This window comes from Schistosoma mansoni, chromosome 1 (assembly GCF_000237925.1).
Source record: "Schistosoma mansoni strain Puerto Rico chromosome 1, complete genome".
Taxonomy (NCBI): Eukaryota; Metazoa; Platyhelminthes; class Trematoda; order Strigeidida; family Schistosomatidae; genus Schistosoma; species Schistosoma mansoni.
In genome coordinates this window covers 39,610,010-39,635,044 of record NC_031495.1, presented here as the reverse complement: position 1 = coordinate 39,635,044, position 25,035 = coordinate 39,610,010, and the positions used below count along the sequence as shown (strand labels likewise).

Sequence of the window (25,035 nt, the reverse complement as noted above, 5' to 3'; positions counted from 1 at the left end):
ACCCGACTTTCGTGCGACCACATTTGGAATATGGGATTCAAGCAGCGAGTTCTTGTTGTTTTTGTCTATTATTTGTGGATTTAACGTTTCTCATCACGTCAGTTGCACTTTTTTAATGAGTGGCTATACATGTGTTCGTATCGTTGTTAAGTTCATCAGACAAGTATGCGCGCCTGTGTTCAAATCGAATCAAGTTTGGAGGCTCTTAGGAGTTGACGATAATCTACGGTTTTATAATTATGGATAGGGTCAGGTGATTATCAATGGTTTATGTGAATTGGAACTGAGGTCCTTTTAATCAATTATGAATCGTAGTCGGGGCTCATAATTATCCAAATAAATATCCACATACGTCAATTTGAAATTTTTATAAATATTACAGATGTTGTGAATGTTATGTGAACGTTATTGAAACGCTTGTGTATAATTACTGATTCACCGTATTCTCATGTATGTGAAAAAGCATCGAGTGGTTCGTAACAAATAATACTGTTGATCCCGTGGATGTAGTTCGTTTACATCAGCTAGAATAAGTGCTGTATTAAATACTGCTATTCGGTTTGAACCATAGCAAAAGAAGACTTTTAATTTAGGAGTTTAAGCCCACTGATTGAAGAATGTATCAAAATTCAGAACGCATTGGGACTGGATACGTCTGACAATATTCAACCCAAAGTTGAGAGAAACCTTTGATTCACAATGTCTTGGTTACGGTGGACCGTGAAATACCGTCTATCATATCACTCCTAGCTCCATACTCTAGCCACCTCATATGTAGAGAGCGAAAACAATCGAATCAAGCCTCCAGACAAATACCGTGAAAAAACCGACAACAACTCAGATTTTATTTGTGTTATGTCCCGATAACAATAGTGAATGGTAACTTTGGGATCCATTTATGGACCGATATTATGCACATATTTTTTATCGTATAATTGCAAAATAACTAAACTATTCATATCCATGTTACCCTTATTATAAGCTTTATTCTGACCTATAGACTATTATTATACGATTTACCATTCCTGAGTTATCCCCAGTCTATTGGTTTTTGTCCCCCCTATTCACAGCCACATTTGACTGCATCTTGTGCAAATGTTGTTTCCTATTTTATTGGTGCTATGTAGTCAGTCTGTTTGGTATATAAACTCAGTATGTTTGAAATACAAGGATTCATACCACAGAGGCTGTCATTGGCGTTCTGGACTTAACTGGCTGGGCTAGGCAGAAAGCAGGACCGATGAGCACTCTAGACTGCTCGTACGGTTTTCGTGTATCGCTGTTCCAATCGATAATTCGCTGCTCTCTGATTGGCGGCCTTATCATGTCATACGTAAACAAGACATCCACTCGGGCACAAAATATAACAAACAGTGTATCTGTATAACTTTTTAAATCGCAGTGCCAAGTTCGCACTTCTGCCAGTCTCTTAGAATTACGAGACGAGAGGTTCATGTCGTACGAATAGACAGAAATCTTTAGCTGACTGTGTTATAAATTGTAAAATGAGTTAGTCAGTGAATTCGATTTGCTGTATGCATAGAGCTTACAGTGTTTTTCACAACCTTCAACTCTTATAAAATTTTTTATTCATCCAAACCCCAGTAGGACATCAGTATGCCAGTAGGTAATGTGATCTTTGTGACATACGACTTATGATTTAATTCGGCAGCCCACTACACTCTGAAAACTTTGTTTTCAGTCAATTCTTTTCTCACACACTTCTCTGAACTGTTTCGATTACAGTTACAGTTGTATCACATTGCATTGTTTGTAATGTTGTGACGTCTCTCTATGCGAAGAAGGTCTAGAAAAGCTAACCTTTATGCTAAATCTGTTTTTAGCATGAAAAACAACCTGACAACCTAAGTTATTGTCGGTCATCCAGGGTCCAACAATATGTGTAGCGCGACTCAAATCGTTACTTCAGACAAAGTTGCTGGGTGTGTACAAAGAGAGAATCCGGAACGATCCAGAAGTCAACCTCCCAAAAAGAACACGAGAAATAGAAGGTTGATCATAGTGACATGTTAGTAGTTTTACACAGAGACAAGGAGGGTGAAAGTTGAGAATCCAGAACTCGCCTTGAGTGTGATACTGAGTTGATAATATATTTACGCAACCAGATTATGTCTCGAGATATCTCTGGGGTCACCTTACTTAAAGTTCATGGACCAGATAGCCGAACTGACTTGAAAAAAATATACTGGACTGCTGAAAGTAGTATTTGAATATTCCGGAATAACTTAATAATATAGAATAAACACAAACTAGTACAACATCTGAAAGAAACAATTAGGGAAGACCTGAACTCTGAATCAGACTTATTAGATATCACAAACCCCACTGCATTCCGCCTATAGGTAAAATTGACCATGCAGTTCAAGTCTCTGATTTCCATATCGTTGTCAACGACGGTAAGTAAACCCAAGTCAGATCAAAAATGTGGAAAACAAATATACAAGAAATTATACACAAATTATATACATCTTCAGCAAATCGGACAATGGAACTAGAATACATCATTGAAATGGCTTGTGAAATATTCAGCAATTTGTACACAGAAGCTGCTGCACCGCACATCCCTTGGTCTACACCAGGGAGTCCAAGAAACTCTCCACCGTGGTTCAGTATAGAGGTTAAACAGGCTTCTCCATAGGAGAAGAATGTGGGTGAGAGTCAGGCTACTGGGTGGTGACGAGACAAATTCTTAATGCCAGAAAGTCCAAAATTTTTGTCTTGATTCTCCGCAAGTCCAGGAGATTGTATGAAGACGAGCTCGTCAAGGAGTTTATGGAATACCCCAAATGCCAACATTCGTGCATAAACCAAAAGACTAAGAGAAGAGGCAAAAGTTACAGCATTATTAGGAGAAAGTAGTACTCCAACATTAGTAGATGACGTTTATTGTAAAGCCTAGATATTCTCAAAATACTTTAGTAGTGTATATACCGAAGAGATGCCCCCATCATTTTATGCAAGCCCTTACATATACATTCCGGACACTGTAACCACTGAAGAAACTGATTTCCTTAGCCTGTTAAATGAGCTTGACATAGGTAAATAAAAGTGACCCCATGAAATGCATCCACTGTTACTGAAGAAATTAGTGAATTTTGCTACAAATCCCTTAGGCACATGTTCTAATCTATCTGTAACCCAGGGTCGATTACCACAGAACTGGAAGAATGCCATATTTAATCCTGTCTTCAAAACAGGTATGAGACACAAACCTGAGAACCATCGACAAGTAAGCCTGGCCAGAAATGTTATTCGGAAGTTGTTTAAGTATCTAGACAAAAACCGGATTTTTTCTAAAGAACAGCATGGCATTAGAACAGGTGATTCATGTTCCGAAAACTTATTAGTTGCCCTTGGAAGTTGAACGATTAAGTACCAAAAGCTACCAGTAGATTCAGCCTGCATTGACTTAAGTATGTCTTTTGACAAAGTTCCTCTCAACCGGTTGTTATATAGGCTAAGTTATATCGTGATTGGAGGCAATTTATTTATGTGAATAGAGAACTTCCTAGTTGGGTGTCAACAAAGAGTACACGTGGACTCGAATTGTCTAGCTGGAGGATTGTACTTAGCAATGCGTCTCGCAGTACAGTTATGGGGTATGTTGTTACTCGTGTACGTAGATGACTTTTATAGTCTCCTATCACCATCAGTGGTACTTTGGAGCTTCAAAATGACGAGGAGAAATGATCCGAATGGTCAAACATTTGGTAGTCGCTGATAAATGTTTTCAAGTGCATTATCATGCATATTGGTTACCAAGGTACAGAAAAATACACGGTGAATAAAATTGAGCTACCTACATTGAGCTACACACAATGACCTAGAAGTCATCGTTAGACAAGACTTACAAAATATTAATCACTGCTGTGAGATAGCTACCAATGGTTTAAGAACCCTATGGTAAATACGTAGAGCTTTTTTGCCTTTATGTACATTATTCATTCGTCCCAAACTGGAGTACTGCGTACAAGCGGCTGGTCTGTGTCTGAAAAAAACAGTGAGCCGTTGGAAGAGGCTCAAAGAACTTCAGATGAGCTAGTTCCTGGAAAGGCAAAGCCCTGTGTGATGCCTGACTGCCTAATCTAAGCTTATTTCCACTGTCATATAGAACAACCAGAGACGACTTCGTCACAGACTCTAAACTACCTGCAGATAAATTCGAACTTGATGCACCCTCATTTTCTTATCTTTCAAAGCAAAAAATTTACGCGGACACTCCAAAAATAGTTCACAAGCCTATTACAAACTACATGTCAGCTGATTATCAACTTTTCCATCGGATCAACGACCAATAGAACTCGTTACCTCAACACGTGATTGGAACAATATCTTTCGACGCTTCCAAAAAGCGTTAGATCAACCGAGAGACCGAAATTGACAGGACCGACACAAGCCAGCTAACTTCCCCTCTTTTCCAAAGTGAAACTGAATCGACAACTATTTAAACGTTACCGCGGAATATGATAGGTATCGGTACGGGTTTTCCGATTTAATGGTCCCCACACTCTACTCGGTAAGTTAACCTTGGGCTTCAGTTAATCATAAGTATATATCTATGATAGATAATACTCCGCTACTTTTCGTCGATCAACAACCATACTTGAGCTGATTTAGTCTACCTATTTATACCCAAATGGGAGTTTAAACTCCCAACTTTGGGAAAAATTTATCGAAATTCATCAAATTATATTACGAATGGCTAGAAATTATATTCTCATCTGCTTGGAATTTCGCCTAGTCTTCGGGTATATTCACTTTCGGAATTAACACAACGTACGTACATTGTGTGTGAACCAGGTTCTCACGTATCACAAAATCCACTTTGATTTCGAGGGAATTCCTCTAAGTTTACACAACGTTCCCCAAAGTTTCACCAGTTAAAAACTAAGTGGTTTTCTGCTTCATGAAAATTTAATACTGCCCAAGTTGCTAGACAAGTAGTCGTGGAGTTAGAGAAAGAACTTACATTGGCTGATACTTTCCGCGTGCCCTTCATGATAAAGTCACCATAGAAGTGTCTTACGACGCCTTAAAGCTGGATAAAGGTAGATCACACTTGAATCTTACAGACGCATAGTAACACCGGAGGGTTAGAGACCTATTTTCTGAAAACGCCTTAGTAGCAGCTGCTTATAATTGAGAATAATAGGATATTAATTTCGGTCCATCAGTGTTCAATTCAGAGATGTTTTCAACTGGAAGCGTTACACGTTTTTAGGCGTGACCTACCAAAATCTTTCAGCAATCTCTCGACATGGCATTACAAGTCCTATCGGGAGTGTTCTTGATTCCGATGCTTTTGCAGTTTGTGGTGTTAGAAAATATTACTGGGTCTCTTACATACTAGTTTTCCTTATGGTTGTCAGGGTCGCTTTTTTGGAACGCAACAAGAATAAACCAAGTCTAACTTAAGGTAACGGTGAGACTAAACTACATGGACGACCTTTGAACGAATCTTAAATGACCTCGAGAAATATTAGCCAATCAGAAGACAGTTAGTGTACAGTAAAAATTTATTATACAAAACCAAAGAATTAAAGCGGATACACTTTTACATGAGTCAAAAACTTCTCAAGGTCAGATATAGGTTCAGAAGTTCTAAAATCATAGTGCATACGGTACGGGACACATCCATATGGCTCCATAGTAGTCGACCTCTGAAACCATGATAATGTCTCAAAAATTCTTTTAGCCTCGACCACACAGCTTCAATGTTGTTGGTATATTGGTATGGTTTAGGGTTTAAGGTTAGAGTTAAGGTTTAGGGCTAAGGATGGGACTATATATTATGGACGACCTTTGAGCGACGCTAGAGTGACTCTGAGAGTGTCAACATAATAACTAAGACTAAATGAGGGTTATAAACCTGTGTGAAGAATTCAAATTATGATTTACAGCTCATGGTTAAGGTTAGGAATTATACTTAGGGTTTTCATCACGAACTGACATCAGCTATAATGCCAAAACTCTATTTATACAAATGGGTAATTGAATTTCGCGCCGAAATCTTATGATCACTTCTCTTGTAGACACTGAATTATCACGTCTTCTCTAAAATCCGTTGTAAACCGACCGTATGTAAGCATCAGGTACCGAACTTAGCTCCGTGACCTTGAAAACCCGCGAAAGCTTCTGATTGGCTCGTCCATATAGTTTAGTCTCGCCCTATTTAGCCAAATGGATGAGTGAATTTCGCGCCAAAACCCAAGACCTGTTATCTTATACCTGACTGGTACGTCCATTAATTATATTCTCGCCGAAATTGCCTTAGAAAAATAGTCATACTTTTGCTCTTTTCTGATTTAGTAAATTGATGATAATAAATAAGTTAGCGTCGAAAAAAGTATTAATTTTGAAAATTCTACAAAACTACCTGTTTGTTGACCATCGTTTACAAATTTGTGATCAGAATAATGTATATGCTTCGTTTACGCATTAATTAGTATACAATATTGTCTGTTTTAAACGATGGACCAAATCTGTCGCACTTAAAAAATGCAGTTTCAAGCCAACTGGAATGGCGAATCGTTTCCTCATGATTAGTATTTATTCGTGTCGTCTTTTTTATTCATTCTGAGCTGTATTTTCTCTTAAATAGACTCCTTTAAGATTTAATTTTCTAGTGGAAAGTCTTCCTACCCATTGTATTGTAATATGCCTTTTATTGTTACAACACTTGTCTTGTTCACATAAGCTTTCCCGTATGGGTCTGTTAACTGCCTTAATTACTTTCCTCATTAATGTTACCATTCGTACTTTCCATCAGTCGGTACACTAGTACTGTTTGCAGTAGTGATGGGACATGAGATCAAACAACTTAAGGCAACTCTCCTTTTCCGTGCTTGATGAATCTTATCTTCATTTATGATACATTTAATTATCGACCTCATAGAACTTCTGTTTAAAACGAGTACTTCCGATGTTCCACTTTGATTGGTGTCTTAATTTTATCATTTGTCTCGGATATTCTCTTTAGCCACTAACAAACTCCCTAACGTTTTGTACGAAAAAAACGTGTCTATGGAATAACCATTTGGATTTTACATCCCTCATTTTGTCCGTCTTGTAAAGGCTCATTTATTTATTTATTTATTTGAACACAAATATTGGTACAAAGGGGCACCGAGTACATATGCGTCACACAAGTCACTTGATTTGTGCGTGGGCTGTGATACTACTCGAGTGCCCAGACCGAAGCAGATGGTTTTCTTAGGGGGCCACACCCGGAACCTACGACCTAAAGGTCTGACCCACAAGGTAGTGCAGCAACGCCAGTAGATGCAGTTCCATGATAACCAGTGAACAATAGTTGGTCCATACTCCATTTGTTCCTTTATGATCCTGGAGTCCATGTACTCCATCTGTTGGGAATCAGGGTTTTTCAGCTCCTCTAGATGGATTCTCCGTACTCACTAGCCCGATTAACGCGCCAGATATCTGGTTTTCGTCCTCTCAATTTCGTTAACGAAAATAATAACAAGAAGGCAGTAGCAGCACTTTCCTGTCAGTGGCTGTATACGCGTGGCTATATGAGAGCATTTGGAGAGGGAGAGAGCTGACTCTCGCTATCCTCGGCCGTACTAGGGTATTTGGGGGCAAAGGCTCACAGTAATAAGTTTTATACTGTTAGTTGTTTTTAGTAACCAGGTGTTATATTTGTGATTGTTGCTATATAAACGACCCAGCTATTCCTATTGCTTAGTATTCTTATACGATGACACTCGACAAGACCCCAAAATCAGAACACGTTGAACAGGAATGAAATTGTATTCAAAATAATAATAATAATAATAAGTGAACAGCAATCAGCAATCAATAGTTTAAATATCGTTCATATATTTATAGTATATGCATAAGAAGCTTATAGATTTTTCTGCAATAATATGCCCGGGCTGATCGGTTTAAAATTAACCAATCAGCGCGCAGCAACACCATCATGCATAAAACATGCTTAATCCAATCTATATCCCACTAACACCAGGTATTCGGATTGATGTACTGTACTTACATTTTCCTGACCATATTTGAGTTATCTGCTGATATCAGATTGCTTATCAGTATCTGACCTTGAATTTAAAACATTTTGTCGGGTGTTTTTGTGATTAATTTCATATTCAACCATTTATTACTACATTCTTGGCTATACCAACATTAATAAATCTTTTTTTAAGTTTTATGATTCATACATACAAAACACTTATGGTTCAGTTAACCCACTACTTATTGAGGGAATCTTATCTTTACTAGATTGGTTTGATGTACACACTGAAAATGAATAAAGTATTGCTATATACACCAGATAGTGCAGAATTTATTTCACTGAATACTAATGAACTATGTTTCGTTTTGTATCATAGTAGAGTCTCCATCACATTGACAGTTTAGTAATTATGCCTTAAACCACAATCATGAGTTTTTTCCTCGTTGTTCCGCTTCATAATAACACATTCAGCACCTACATAGCTTTTAGAAGACAAATGTGTATGCTGCTAGCCCCATGCTTTTGACATGGGAATGGTGGTACTCGTTATGCACAAAGCTTAATACTAACTTAGACCGGTTTAACTAAATAGAATTCAATCATTAAAAAATTTTATGTTCATTATTAACAAGTAGGTTTGTTGTACAATGTGGGACCAATATTTATGTATTTAAATAAAATTAAAAAAGGTGAGACTAAGAGCAAATTTACCGACCACAAATGTTTGGTGATATAGAATTGCGGCTCGAATTTCGGGGAAAAATGGTCCCTAGAATTTCATCCCTACCTCCTACATACTTAATAATCGTTATCATAAAATTATCTGTAGATTCAAGTGTTGTGATTGAAATTTATATATTGCAGCATTAATAACTAGCTTAAAAACCAATAAAGTATGTGTAAATATTTCTTTATCATTGTGCACTCCTTTATTTCTAATTACAGATATCTCACTAGTGTAGTGACTTATTCAATGGAGTCGGTTAAAGAGATAGGACCATCAAGTTTTCAACACTTCCTATCTCAGAGTATTGCCAGTTGGGATCCAGAACATAGAGCGAACGAAGTTCCGGCTAGTAGTGACTGTCTTCTCCGAATAACTAAAGACTTACGTTCCATTTGCAAGTAAGTTGTATGAATAAGTATTCTCACTTCAGACAGCGATCCAGCCCCTGGAATATGTGTCGTACCTGACAATGAGGATATGACAAAAATATACGCATTGATCACAGGTCCCTTCGATACACCATATGAAGGTGGTTTTTTCTTGTTTCTTATACGATGTCCACCCGAATATCCACTGATGCCGCCGAAGGTGAAATTAATGACTACTGGGAATGGTACTGTCAGATTTAATCCAAATTTCTATTCCAACGGGAAGGTAAGATTGATGTGAATAAATTAGTGCCAGTTCGGCATTACTTTGTGTAAAAAATGCTCTCTCAACTATGTGAAATTTCACACTGTCTTAAAGTCAGATTACTTCAAGATCAGTCGCCAATCCAATATTTCTTCAAAACTTAGCTTCTGTTATGTATGTACCAGTTCAAAGATAAGCTCCAAGGTATTCCATTACTGGTTGTATGTTTAGAACTTTAATAATAACCTAGATGAAATCTAAGTAGATGATATATCTGGCAAAATATTTTACATAGTATTGATAATGTCCAGTGATTTTTGTATTTACTGCACATTCTTTGAATTCATATATTTGTTTGACGATTGGTATTGTTAATTCCTAATAAGCTACTTACGGGAAAACAAAAGATACTTAGGTCCATCATATATCGCAGTTAGTATGTTCTACAATAATAATAATAATAAAGATCTTAGCGGGTAATAACATTTAAATTTGCTATTAATTCTAGTTGTTTTAGATGGAATGTACTACATTTTCCCCGTTGTATCTGGCTTTCTTTGCAGAGCTGTCCGTGTTCATTGATTCTTCATCGAGTCAGCCATAGTTTTTAGATATACTTACACAGATATGATGTTCTTTTTAAGAAACTCGAGACCGACTAATATACAATAATATGAAAAATGTTATCAATTGAGATTAGCGGGACCAGTATGAAAGTCATGGACCTAGATATATGCGCCTAACGATCGCAACTACTTACAGGTTCACGTAACTAGTTCTGAACCATTTATAAATTTTATGATAACACTAAACTCCCTGGTACTTGGTGTATGTGAAGTGGTTCGAAGGCACGAACTGTTATTTGTAGTGCAGATGCCTAGCCAGATAACACACTCATACATTTGAACCATAAGGATCGTTGAATATTCAGTAAAAGTTCGACCTGAACAACTCAAAAACCCACAAAATCCGAGTTTCTGCATGCTTTTCTTTCAGTTTTACAAATAGAAAAATAGCGATATTACCAGTTCTAAATCAATTATTGTTGTTCAGAGGACATTAAATGATACAGTAAAGGACATACATTCAAAAAATTTCCCTTGTCACAACCTTTTGGAATATTTACCAATAAAAAGAGATTTTCGGTTAGATTTTATAAGACTCGTACTTTTTATTGAATTTTACTTACCACACTCCCCATAGGTTTGTCTAAGTGTTCTCGGTACTTGGCAAGGTCCCGAATGGACACCGGCACAAAGCCTATCCTCAGTTTTAATATCAATTCAATCTCTGATGAACGATAAACCGTATTTTAATGAGCCTGGATTCACCACTGAACGTAGCCCGGGTGATGCTCAACAATACAATGCAATAATTACACATGAAACTATTCGATGTGCAGTTTGTGATGTATTAGAGCGTCGTACAACATTTCCTTCAGATTTATACGCGGTAGTAGAATCTAGTTTTGAGGATTATTACGAATATTATATTAGCGTTTGTGAACGAAATATGCATTTGTCAGGTCAACCTATGGTTGATCCTTTCGAAGATGGACGAGGAATTTTCGATTATGCCAGTCTATTAAAGCGTTTAAAGGCTTTAAACAGTCAATTAAAACAAAGGCATTCTGGAACAGACGACGCCAATGTGAGGGGCATGTCCAGAGAAGACAAATGACTATCTATACAGTCATAACAATGAATTCTGGACTACAAATGACTACTAATCCGGAAGAACATGTGGGATGTTTTGTTGTATATCACCAAGTTTATCTTAAGTCTAGTTAACTTTATTCCTATCACTTTTTCTTTCCAAGTGTCTCCCTTTTGATAAAGTAAACATTTATCTTGATCTATCCATTTTAATTTGATTGTTTTCCATTCTCCTTTACGATTTTATTTTCTCATTTTGTTATTACTGTTATTGCTTATGAAGTGCGAAATGATGTTGAACATGTGTAAAATGTTTTAGAAATGAAGGATCAGTAATGTGCGTTGTAGTTTGATTCATGTCACCCATTGGGGTGTTATGGCTTCTCCTATTGCGACCCAGCTACTCTTATTGCTTAGTAATCTCGGACACTACTTCACTCGACAGGTCCCCAAACTAGAACACGGTTGAACAGAAACGTAATTATATTCCAAATGACAAGGGTAGATGGAAGTAGGAATCAAAATAAGAAAAAACGTTAGCATATTTACAATTTTTTCATAAGAAGATTCTAGAGTCCTCTCCAAGTCTATACTAGTGCTGATTGGTTAGGAAACAGCCAACCAGCGTGCCCCAACACAATTCTCCATGGAACATGTTTTAATCCGATCTATATCCTGCTAACATGTAGGAACCTGTGGTAGTTTTTGTCGATTTCGCAGGTGCAGAACTATTTTGAATGTTACTATAAATGTACTATTGCCGGTTGAGCGTAAACTGTATTCTTTTAAACATAGAACCATAGGATTGATGTGCATTATCGAGTTACAAGGATATTTTGGAAAAGCTACGACTAAGAGAAACTGAAAATCAATTGATAGTAGATCTAGCAAGTTAATTCCTATATAACAATAATTGAATTGTAACTGACACCTAAATAAGTGTTTAATAAAAGACAAAAAATATTAACACTCGCTTCGAAGTTTGCAAAAAATAATTTATTTCATTCGAGTTAATCTGTGATTCACCACCTTAATGCACTGGGATTTATGATTTCAATCTTAGGAACAGTTTTGTATGTAGTGTGTAGGTATTTAAGGTCAGGGTCTTTTGATTTGATATATTCATACAAGTTCTTTACCAAATCGTTCGACATTGGTTCAAAAACTGGAAGACTTGCATACAGTTCGCTTGTTTGTGCCATAATTTCTTTTACTTGTCCACCACCATTAAGACAACCTGTAAAAAAGCACAAATGATCAACAATAGATACATGCAATCAACAAATAACTAGCATTAATCATAAAATACGGCAGTGTCAGGTTGCCGGCTTAATTTTAGTCTAAACTGTTTTGGTTTGTTCAACTCGATAATAGTACTGGCTCTCACACAAGAATTAAGTTACAATACTGAGTTCACGTGGTTATTGAGCTACAGTTAATTAATTTTATGAGAATACCAAGTTACTGTTTTGTAAAGTACACTTAGTAAAAAAAACCCAGGTCCAGCTCCAGTAACATCACACGGTCATACTATTAGTAAAAGTTTATAACAACAACTGGGTTAAGTAAATTTTGGCGTAAATAGAAACAATATCAGTCAACTTTAATTAACCTGTCACAACAGTGCGGTGAGTTGAAATTAACAAGAAGACTATCAGAGAAGAAACATAATAACATTATCAATTATAGTGAAAAAGACTAAATAGTGGAGAATACTGTCCAAAAAGAATGAGTTCGGGGAACATTAATTGAGGTTCAATACATATGGAAATAAGAGTGAACCCATCTGCGCCACTGGCTTATTTGGCCTTACATTTCCAACCATTGGTCACGTGGACCCAAAACAGATGATTCGCATCCATCAACACGCCTCACTCCAACAATCAACGACTTCAAGGACTCGTGTCATTCATTGGTTTGACCCGCCGTCGACTCCACATCTATTCATACTTCAACCAACATCGCGCATTGTGATATACAACATAGTACACCATGAGGTTTGATCTACGGTCACCTTGATTAGGTGAAATAGCACACCTTGGTAGTTCGAAGTTCCTTCCTCATGTAATTACATATTTTGTGCCATCTTTCTGCTAACCAGTCAGGTTCTGAACAGCCACTTCTAGGCTTTTGTAGTTGCTGCCGACTGTCAAATGACTAATAAGGAATTTTCAATATTCAATTATACAGTACTTAAGACGCGTTGGATTTACGTGAACAAGTTTCCCGTTTTATAGAGCGGGATACATGGTGCATATACGTAAGAAGGGCTACTACAGTGTCTGCTCATTTCAACGTGAACTGTGCTAACATTTAACTCAGCTAGAACTGGTTCATTTGTTGATCTCTCAGAAAAATATATTACCAGATATCCAACAGATGATCTTGTATCCAATCGTACCGGCTTTGATAGACAACTGAAAGGCGTAAATATATTTCGGTGAACTCAAATATGATCAAATAGTCTCCTATCAACGTTGAATTCAATACAGGTAATCTACGAAAACATTTAACTAACCATTTGGACATGCCATCACCTCTACATAATCAAACGGATAGTGGACTTTTATTTGTCTGGACTTTATTAAATCTGGGTCATCGCATTTTTTAAATTGATACGTTTTTCGCAGATATTGAACAATAGTTTGGATATTACGAAATCCATTAGCTATCCCAAATACTAACATTGCTTTTGGTTGGGTTTCAAAGTGACGGTAAGGTGTTCGATTTGAAAGAGATGATAGCAGAGACTCCGCCAAACTACGGTCTTCTTTTGAGTTAAACAAGATTAATTCCTTGAAAATAAAACAAAACAAACCTGTGGTCAGGAGGACAACGTGATGTGAATATTTAGCCAACAAGAGACAAAACGATCGTTGATTATTCACTTTATTTTGAATATTGCATGCAGTTAACCATACATACGTAGCTTTGCATTAAAGATTGAAGTCTTAGTACTGTTTACAGCATGCATATTAAATATTGAGAAATTGGACTGAGTAACACAACAAATGATTTATGTTTAAGGTATTTCTTCGAAAATTCTATCGAATACAATTTAAACCAATGCAGGTGAACTGAGGAAGGCCAACAAAGTGACATTATCGACGGTAATGTATTTTCAAAATTAATCGATGTCTTAAGGAAAATAGAAATATGTCCCTTGTAAAACAAAAGACTACAAACCAACCTGAATATCTCGATTTTGTAAATAGCGAGTTAACACACGTTCATCCTTTAATATGTCAGGCTTTAATTTGACCGAGAATAGTTCTTCTGCTGCCATCTTTAGAATACATGCCGCGTATCCACCTGAACCACTCCCACTGTGTCTATACATAGGAAGCATTTTGTTGACTCGCAAAGGAAAATGATCAAATGCAACACCGGTTTTCTCCTGCGACATTTTCACACAAAATATTTCATATAATCTAGAAAACAAGGAAAGTATTTGGAATTTAGTTTCTTGTTTCTATAGATTAAAGAACGCTGCAGAATAACTAGCGTGACTAATATCAATTCCCTTTAGTTTAAGATTAGAATTATCAACGAAAGTCACCACTCCCAAAATTTGTGGATGTATTTTGATTTGAATATATAGTGAGCACAATACCATCTGCAGAATGTGAATTCGTTATGTCGTAGAAATTTCTTTAGCTACATAAGTTTGATTATTCTGAATAGAACATAATTTTAAAAATTCAACTGTTCAGCAATAAGGAGTGGTGCATATGAAATAAAAAATGTAGTTACGAATTATAGTTTTAACAGGCTTTTGTAAATACTTGAAGTGATAGTTCTATAGTATTCAGGTCGATTTAATTAACACAACAAAAAGCCCAACAGGTTCAGGAAAAAAAGATATGTGAGTTAAATCCACCAACATTATTATAATTCATCGAAAAATAACAAAATAGTCTCGGAAACATTGCCTAGTTCTTAACAAGTGATTTAATGCTTTTAACGCCGGTTTTACACAAGTTAAGGGACATGGTTGCGATTTTACATATCCAAAGCTAAGTATAGTTCAAGTTTAATGAAAACAGACATGATACATAATAGTAGTAACTACAGGCATACATCTCAAAAAATATATCCATACCTCTCTAATATCAACCGCTGACTTTCTCCAACTTCAGATGTGTGTTCAGCAAAAGAAAACGAGACGGTATCATTAGATTCGTCAATTAATGATTCAAGGAAGCAAAGCAGTTCATTGGTAGCCAAGACCAAATCAACATCTGGGACATAAAAGTCAGAAATACTTTTTGAAGGTACCGAAAACTCCACTCTAGATGCTTCTAACTTCTTATCAAAACAAGGCATAATACTGACATGAAAACATTTCTCTTCACCTAAAAGTTTAATTACCCTGCCTGCGATTTGCTGCGGAGAACGAACATTTGATATATGAGGGATAATTGAGAATTCACGGTACCCAGAGCTTGACAGGATGGATGAAGTAAGGGGACTCTTTTCAGCATAGCATATCCAACCTTTAAAACAGTAAAAATAAACGTCAAACAGCTTTTACACCTGCGTTCTCAATACCAAATATTTTCCAGCTCAAACATTGTGGTTTTCGTACACAGTACGGAATAGGAATCACAGACCTAGGTTTAACTAGTAGTATGGTAGTGAACAAGAACACGGGTGGAGAAAATTGAATGTATTTGACACGAAAATTACAGACCATCTCACTAAAATCTGACAACCATACAGTTAACATTTAATTTGCAAACAATCAATTGTCTCATTCTTGACCGTTTCTTTAGCAAATATCAGTTCATAGTCTCTAAATATATTTGTTCATGCACTTTCATAACAATTGCATTTCGTTAACGATCTTCTACCGTAATACATTCAATGCCTGACCATCGTCATATACTACTTATGTGGGTGTGAGCAACTCACACCACGGTATCATTTTCACACTAATCAGCAAATGGATATAACACTTGCATTAGTAGCGACTAATAATATTAGTCAGTCAGTCGGCTACAACGTAGGAGCAGGCACATATATGCATCGGTTCAGGTTGCCTTACCTCATTAGCACAACAAGATGAACACCAAATTCATAGTAGTTAATTTAGTGGTGGTAATATATAAAAGAAAGGTTGTATATAAGGATACAGTACACGAAGAAAGACAGATATGAAGCAATTTTAATATGAAGGTTTAAGGAAAGGCAAAGAGTGTATGCACCTACGCTATTGTGATCGATTCTGAGCCATGTCACTCAGAGTATCCAACCATTGGTTACGACAGTCACGCGGACCCCAACCAAGTAGTCTGCATTTACCAACGTGCTATGCCTACACCTGCAAGTCCACGAGAACTAGCCATTGGGTCGCCAGATACACAGAGGATGTATCTCGTTGGCTCTCCATTTTGGTGAGGTGAGGTTAAGTGAATGACCACACTAGCATCTTGTATGTGTTTTGGAGACAGCATAAATCGATGGTAAGAGTTTCTAGGGTTTTAGCCAAGGAGGCCTGCTGGTTGATTTGACATAGTGTGTGTACGTTGAAGGCTCCAATGTGTAATTTGGAGCGAGGTTTCAGTAGACCTAGGACAGTGTTTTGCGCACAGGAATCGTTAGCTATTGTGACACTTGAGGAGGAAGCCAAAAGAGGAAGTTTAGAGTTGAAATTCAAAGTAGGAGGAATAATGGGAATTGAAGAGGGAGACTGATTATGAATAAAGTGATCTTAAGTGCTGCTAGAGGTATGAGGGCGGTTATAACTTCCCGGTTTCCCACACAGTAGAAAGGTTCTTCTAGAGGTACCTGAAAAGAAAATTGGATTAGAAGTGGTCTTAATGAACTGAGAGAGTGACCGCAGTGCCCAACGGACAACTGCTTGAGGTCGGTCACACACGACCTTTTTGTGGGTAATTTTTGTGTTAGCTTCGTACTTGTTGGGAATTTACTGCTGGAGAAGGATATCCGTGGGATAAGGCTAGGTGTGCAATTTTAGGGTCGACCTTTCCTAACCCCACCCCTCCTTGTGGAAGGCAGCATCGCTGTTATGCTGGTTATCTGAAGAAAACAACTTACTGCCGTCACACCTCTGTACAGTCAGCAGTACGACTTCGCCTTCGGACCTTGGGTTTGCTGCTTTTAGTCTTATCGTTCTTCAACCGACCTCTCTGGCATGGTAGGACCTTGAGGAACGATTGTTCCAGCCAGTATGGATCGATTGGTTCATCACAATAGGTGAGCCCGACCACCACGTCAAGGTATCAGCAACGATCGGGTACTAATAATATTAACCACAAAAATATAGAAAAATTCCGCATGTAACATTTAGTACTTCGTTCTTAGTTTGAAAATACATCTAAAGGGATGAGTTTTACAAATATTTCTAGGTATTATTTTGATCTCTCCCCTCTTAAACAGTTCGAACTACTACTGTTTGTTCGAGATACAAAAGTGGTAAAATTAGAATAAAAAATGTACCAAACAGTTAGCAATGTATGACCTGGATGAAGTCTCCATCGGTTCATACGGTCACATCATATTCCCGTCACATTCCGAACCAAGTCTAGAAAGCACAAATATTCAATTATCGGTGTATTCGAAGGATTGTTGGCTTATAGTGGAAGTGTTAAGTGACTGATGTTAATCATATTTAGAATTATATGCAACAACCGTGATTTACTGAAAAGATCCAGATACTTTGTCGGGAATAGGGAGAAAAAGCCTCAAGACAAACAGAACAAATTATCTGTTTCATAAGAGTTATGTGCATAAATGCCAGCTACTGGGTGATTATTCACGGAGACTATGGTTGATATGATTCAGTAACCATTTTAGCCGCTCAATGACTGTTTTAACTTACTATTTCGATGTATAGCATCCCGGACTTATGCAATATCCACCTTATTTAGTCTGTTTGTTTTAAATGTCTTTATTCGAACGAATTCACTCTAAATCAGTCAGACCAGGATTTCTAATTAAGCCAAACTATAGAACAGTAAGAAACTAAGCAGTGATACAGCAACCTAGATATGATGCTGTGTATAAAAAAAATACAAGAGAAGAACCTCAAAGCTAGCGGAGGGAAGCTCAACGTACTAGACTAAAATACGTTAAGAATAAGTTCTCATAAGAACAGATTATGAATGTAACATTTGCCTTTCCCAATAAGCTCCTAACAAATAAACGAAACTCACGTGAATAAAGCTAACGCTAGTGAGAAATACGATTCTTGTAGAACCAAATACGTACTTAAATTCATAAACTAAAAAACAACAACAGATGATCTTGATATTTTTTCACAGTACTAATGTCAGCAAAATGTAGCTTCCATCTCTGCAGTTTCGTAAGGTTATGTGGTGTACAAGAAGATAAATTTAAAATAATATCATGAGTGCTATCCGTAGGAATGAGAATAAAATATACAATATGCACCGAATGCAAATGAAAATAAAGTTTGCTATTTATGGGTGTGAAATACCAATATTACCTGGGCAAATACTGGAAAACAAGGGCAAAGTATCTGTGCATTTATCATCACGTTTTTTGAAGTGCTCTATGAATTCTAATCCCGCTTCATAAAGACATATGTCACGAGCCCAAGTAACGTCGGTAACCAAATGAACCCCAATAGAAAAGAGACACGAAGCAATAAAAGTCCTGAAAGTACTCATATCCGGCTTTGATAGGGAATTACTGACTTGAAAACAGCGAAATGCTCTAGCCAATTTACTTTCAGGAAGGGCTGTTACATGGCTCAATAAATTGGCAATGGTTTGTGGGGACAACGAAACAACTATTATGCTCCGATCGTTTACCTTTAATTCTTAAGTATATTAAGAACCATACCTTTTTGGACTTATTTTGCAACAAAATATCAGAAAATACGGTAGAGCTGTGTTCGGATATGAGGATGGTCTCTGCAGAAGTTATACAACCACTACAAGCCAAACAGTCATTGAGACTGATGGATGCTTTTTGTAAGGAGTATTTACTCCCGTCCTGTGAGATCGTATTAACCAGAAACACAAAATACCTCAGTTACAGCCGTGTAAGAACCATCTTCTTCAACTTTAACAGATCTGGTCTTTCCAAAAGATTTATCGATCTTTACTGGTTTAATACATGCCTAAAATATTTAATTTACTGAGAAACAAATCTGACCTGTGTGGGAGCAATGTAATCATCTATCGTATTTATTTGAATAACAGATGAGAATTTGTTATCAGATGATTTCGCGGACATTATGAGAAGTAATAACGGGTATTATTGATCAAATTTACAACCATGAAACTACAAAAGATAATTTAATCAAAGATTTGAGTATGGTTATGCGAAAAATTAAGGACATGACTGATAGTAGTAAGTGAAAAAAAGATGATTAGTAGGTAGAAATACAATAGGCAAACGAAGTATATTTTATGCAATCATTCTTTATCCTCCTCTTAGAACTTTTTCTAAGGAATTTTGATTACTGCAAATACCAAAGTGAGTTGAAGAGTGGCTCTACTCAAGACCTTAGTCATCAAGATTAGCAGGAGTTTTGAATATGCATCCAACATAACATGAAAATCCATTTGTATCCGTATTCAGTTACTAATAAAATTGCAAAGGAAATACGACAAGTGCTTAAAGGTTTCAAAAATGTAAAATGGATGAACTAGGTAGAAAATAGTCATTGACTTAGTGTACTCAAATTTAAAGAGCCTTTTAAGTGATTCAATTAACTTCTACAAAAGGTTTACTGAATAACACATTTTTATAAATCACATCAGTATATATATATCACCAGGTAAGTAATAGTGAGGTTAGACACAGAGTATTAGGGAATGAAGGTTAATCAGTTTATGAGATTGTGAACCTATATCGACTAAGATGGTTGGGCCATGTGTTACGTATGCCTGAACACCGATTACCACGACGCGCAATGCCGAGTAGTATTGGAGATGGTTGGAAGAAAGTGAGGGGCAGCCAAACCAAAACGTGTCATCAGTGCTTGAAGTCACTAACCTCTAGTCTGAGCTACGTTGGTAAATGCAGACTACTTGGTTGGGGTCCGCGTGACTGTCGTAACCAATGGTTGGATACTCTGAGTGACATGGCTCAGAATCGATCACAATAGCGTAGGTGCATACACTCTTTGCCTTTCCTTAAACCTTCATATTAAAATTGCTTCATATCTGTCTTTCTTCGTGTACTGTATCCTTATATACAACCTTTCTTTTATATATTACCACCACTAAATTAACTACTATGAATTTGGTGTTCATCTTGTTGTGCTAATGAGGTAAGGCAACCTGAACCGATGCATATATGTGCCTGCTCCTACGTTGTAGCTGACTGACTTACATACTAGTTTCATCATAATTTTATTTGTCTTGTAAAGAAAACTAACTAATGACATTTATTGTTATACTGTCAGAGTTGAAGATGAAAATTAACTAGATTGAAGATAATTTCGAGAACCACCCATAAAGGTTAAATCCAGTTACCAATTTACGAACGAATTTATTAGATTGGACCGACCTATTCATATGGCTAAGTAACATTTTAACACCATAGATGTCAATTTGTCATAAGAACACTAATTCTAATTTATATACTAATGTCCCAGATGTAACTACTAATTTTAATTTCTCAAGCTAAGTTACCAAGCTGTTTTGACGGGAGTAAGTGGTTGAATTTTCTCAGGCCCACTTAAGTGTTACTTCAAAGTTGCCCATTAATTAAATCATCGCCTTCGTTACTAGTAGCAGTTCAACAGTGTCGGATGCGAGACGTTTAACCATCGGAGATAATGGAAGATGGTTTTTCAATAATACAAACTGGCCAACCCTAAAAGTTCAGGTCACTAGATGCCAGCTCAGTGGTCTAGAGGTCAAATATATGCCACAAGACCTATTTCTGGGTTTGAACATGTCAGGGTAGTGTGTGCATTGTTGGAGAGTCCTATACTAGGAAAAAACGTTCATCTACTCATTCCTAGTTATTAGTTTTTATCTAACTCGGGCTGGTTCGCGATATCAATGACATTTAACAATTTCTACAGACCTATGATGACAGTTACTAGTAACATTATACATAGAATTAATCGAAGCCAGTTTGAAAATATCAGTCTTTAAAAATAAAACGAGTTGATTAAGTATGATTACTTTGAGATAATCATAGTTGTGTACAGCGGTTCGGAGCGAAATGGAGACGTATAAAAGTCTCATTTTATTTGAGATCCAATTATATGCGCCAGAAATTCATTAGATATAGTCCTGTGGAATCACTATTTGGTGCCTAAAACTTCCGAAAAACTCACTGACGTACTCGGTTTTCAAACTTTCAGAATAATTTCTTGAAACTGGATACGAAGTTTTCATATCAATATCTTGACGTCTGGTGTCCAGATATTTGACTTCAGACAAGACTTTTCAGTGTGATTAACATCAAAATTGTTTGATGCTGTTTTTCGGTAAAAATAATCTGACACTCAAGTAGGAGGCTTTTCAATTACTTGGATATTATATTACTTTATTAACTAAAAGACTGTTTAGAATAACATAATTTGCACAACTCGTGGCAAACTTGCTTGCTAGACATACTATGAAAGCGCATCAAAGTTCTTGTTTTTGCTAAAAAAAAATCTTCAGGTTGGAATCTAGTGTTATATTGTACGACACATCTAGCTGTAATAAACAGATATGGTAAACTAGAAAGACTCAATTTTCTGACAGTTAAGTTAACGCAAAAAACACTAAAAACGAATGCGGAGCTAAATAACGCGTATCTCTATGTTTTGATTCACCTAATCTTAATTCATAAACTGTTTACCTTCAAACCAAAGTATATTTAGTCTGATCAGTCAATATATACTGACTACAGTCAGTATATGCTTGTATGAAAAAGGCATCTAAGAACAATCACTGAAACACAACTGGATGAGCAGAAAGTACAAAGAAACTGATGTGATAATTTTACAGTTTATCCAAAAGAGATTTAACTTCTATTTACTTGTAAGGTGAAATAATTACAAAGGAGTATTAGCAACAGCAACGTAAGCTTGATAATAAGCAAGCCCCGCCGACCTTGAGTCAAGATTCAGCGGAAAATACGAAACACCTAATAACCTGTATTAACTATATCGGTTTTATGCACCGTATTGATAAGTTTCTCTCCTGTTTGAATCAGTATAGATTCATAGAAGTTGAAGAATTTATCTGAGTGACGGATTTTTTCAAATAAATGAAGTGATCCTGGTTTCACAAAAATCTGAGTGTTATTTATGTTGAATAGCCGGACTACAAGGAAATTTAACAAATGGTTTCAAGTGGTTTTGGGAGGAATAGAAGAAGCTTACACTTAAAGGGCTTCCATGTTTAGTAAGAGTGGATCTTCAATACCTCCAGGCAGGAACCTGGGTATAATATCGATAAAATAGGAAAAGGAAATTGTTAGCTCGAAGGTTCGGTGCGTCGACCTGCTTCGAAAACTTGCTTGATGTGAGCTAGCTTTCAAATATCCAGTAGTTTGCTTCAGCTTAGCGAGCGTGAGAACATCACGCTAAGCGGTGTTGCCAGTATTGAAGCTGCTTCCCTCAGTATAGCAGAATGAACCATATCCGGGCCCGGAAAAGTGTATTTTCTTAGATGCTGCAGTTCCCGAAACACCAAACCAATTCTCAGGTAAACTTCGGAAAGTTATGTGTAGTTGCAGATGAAGCTTTCATCAATATAGTTGATGAGGGTTGGTTGAATTGTCCGACAGTATTGTTCAGCCAAGCGGCTAGTGGCATTACCGTCATTGTTGGTCGGGCTACTAGGACCTAGCAGTTGAGAAACTCCGGTTTCGGCTTATCGAAGAGAGGCTGCCTGACGGAACAGGGTTTTCGGATTGGAGACAAATTTATCAATAAGCTCTACCTAGTACTGAAGCCTGCCTTCTCTTATTGTCTTCGTGCATATGTGCCTTATATGTTTGTATTGCCTGTACGCGCCATTGTTACCATTTCGTTTGTATTCTACCCAATAGCGCCTTTTGCGACCTAGCAAACGAAGAGTGGGGTTCTTGATGACTGTAGGTTGATTATTGCCTTTAGGGACTGTTTGAGGAACTGAATGCTTTGTAGCACATAAGGGCGTGTGCAGTAAGAAATCCCAATGAGCATCCACATCAATTCAGCTTTGCTTATAAAACTGAAAGCTATGATGACGTGACCGCCTTCCACAGGGGAATCAGGATAGAGAGGTTGTTAATTAGGTATTCTTCGTTCGTAAACACCAAGTCTAAGCGTGACGGTATCTGACTGTTCCTCCAGCGAGTTGCCGACTTCACATGTTTGAATAATCCGAGATCTTCAATGAGCTCGACGAATCTACAGTAATGTTTTCACTTGCAGTGTATGATACACGAAATTGTCTTTAGGAAGATTGAAGTCCTCTAGAATCAGGATATGAGTGAATCTGAGGCGATTATGGAGGAATAATCCTTCCAGCATACGATTGTCGTACTCGATGTCAGAAGTGGGCTTCCTGTAGATGACTCCAACCAGACACCTTGAGATGGTAGACAAACTTACTAAGTGCCATACGGTTTCGTCAAGATTTAGAAAGTCTTGGTTTTGAATTTAGGGTACCTCCAGGCATGATTGTAAGTATACGGCTACTCCACCTCCAATACCTGTTTTTCTGTCACTGAAAAAGACATCCCGGGTATTGCCAGCTCCTGGTAACTTGAGAAGGTATCCATGTTTCAGATATTCCTATCAGATGAGTATAATTAGCTCTACTGAGTTCGCACAACTCATCCGTTTTATTCGGTAAATTCGTGGCCTTCATGTTTAAGTAGTTTATACCTACACTTTGAAACATGTGAGCCTTATGTGAATGTACAGATAATCTACTTACATAGGGTTCCCCGAGTTGGTACTCCCTGCATATTTCACGTTTTTCATGATCCAGATAGTCCACATGTATAATAGTCAGCTACAACTTGTCTTTGTGCTTGATCCTGGCATCATGTGGTCTATCTGGATGCATTAGGATTCCAGTTGGCAACCGACGTCTGTTGGCAAGAAATGTTTCCAGAGTTGCAGATGCCATATGGGAGGATGGGAAGGTTATCTTCTTCGGCAGAAGTCTAGAACTCCTGCCTTCCTTGGCTGGTGTCACCACTTGTTGAATAAATATGTTTTTGAGCTCCAAAGACTGCTTGATGAATTTGTATTCCCCAATATCGGAGTTTGTGTGACCAGGGTTCGTGTTTTCCGGTACATCTTGCACAATGATACTTCTTTCGCACAAAAATTTCTCGCGGGATTTCTTAGGGATGTTCCGGATGAGATTAGGCACAGTATACGGTATGTCAGGCAGTATTCCTACATTCCCATCAGATTTCAGTAAGTGACTAGCTAGTAGGATATCCTCTATGTCAGTAGCATTAGTGAGTATTACACGAAGTAATCTTGGGTGATTTTGATACTTAGAGTCCTTTCGCCAAGTGAGCCATGTGACCGTCAAAGGCTCTATTTTAGGAAGTTTGAACATCTTGTTTAACTCTCCTCAGAGCATCCTGTCATTTTTGTCCTGCAAACTGAGGGGAAGATCAGGGCTGTCTTTATGGTTCATAATTAAGAAAGAATCACTGCAAACCGTGATCGTTTTCCCCGGTTTTCGGGTGCGCTCAAATTGAGGAACTTGTTGTTTGGTGGTTGAAGCGCTTTTCAGATTCTTGTACTCTTTGCTGACAGGTCGGACAGTCTCAGGGGTAGACTGCACGGTCACCAGGTGACCTCACTACAACAACTATGATGTTCAGCTTCTTAGACGGTGACACCCGGTACTTTTTAACCTTGTTAGCTAGTATCCAATTGTCTAGAGAGTTTTCGAGAACAACCGTTGCATTCAGGGATCCTGTGCTGGGAGACCCAAGTTTGCTAAAGGAGTCTAGCACCATCGATGTTATAATAGTGCTGAGCTTCAGTATGTCCTCAGTATTATCGACGCATGTCCCGTCAATATTAGCGTTGTCGAGGTCTCTCTTCTTTCCTT

At 37.4% G+C, this 25,035-nt stretch overlaps 2 protein-coding genes across 2 annotated transcripts; one reads left to right on the top strand and one right to left on the bottom strand.

Moving 5' to 3' along the window:
- Nucleotides 1–4,474: 4,474 nt before the first annotated feature.
- Smp_083030 (putative inhibitor of apoptosis (iap) domain family member) lies at nt 4,475–11,360 on the top strand. Its single transcript, XM_018794383.1, has 4 exons — nt 4,475–4,537; nt 8,951–9,130; nt 9,167–9,386; nt 10,569–11,360. The coding sequence occupies exons 2-4, from the start codon at nt 8,979–8,981 to the stop codon at nt 11,043–11,045; spliced, it is 849 nt and encodes a 282-aa protein (XP_018648801.1). The 5' UTR covers nt 4,475–4,537; nt 8,951–8,978; the 3' UTR covers nt 11,046–11,360.
- Nucleotides 11,361–11,996: 636 nt separating this feature from the next.
- On the bottom strand, nt 11,997–22,078 carry Smp_083020 (let1/narf-related). The gene is made up of 8 exons (XM_018794382.1): nt 22,001–22,078; nt 19,038–19,294; nt 18,851–19,003; nt 18,492–18,819; nt 15,123–15,516; nt 14,211–14,451; nt 13,539–13,815; nt 11,997–12,257 (listed from the first exon to the last, which is right to left on the bottom strand). Exons 4-8 carry the CDS (start codon nt 18,673–18,675, stop codon nt 12,043–12,045), a joined length of 1,311 nt encoding a protein of 436 aa, XP_018648800.1. The 5' UTR covers nt 18,676–18,819; nt 18,851–19,003; nt 19,038–19,294; nt 22,001–22,078; the 3' UTR covers nt 11,997–12,042.
- Between the last annotated feature and the right edge of the window lie 2,957 nt (nt 22,079–25,035).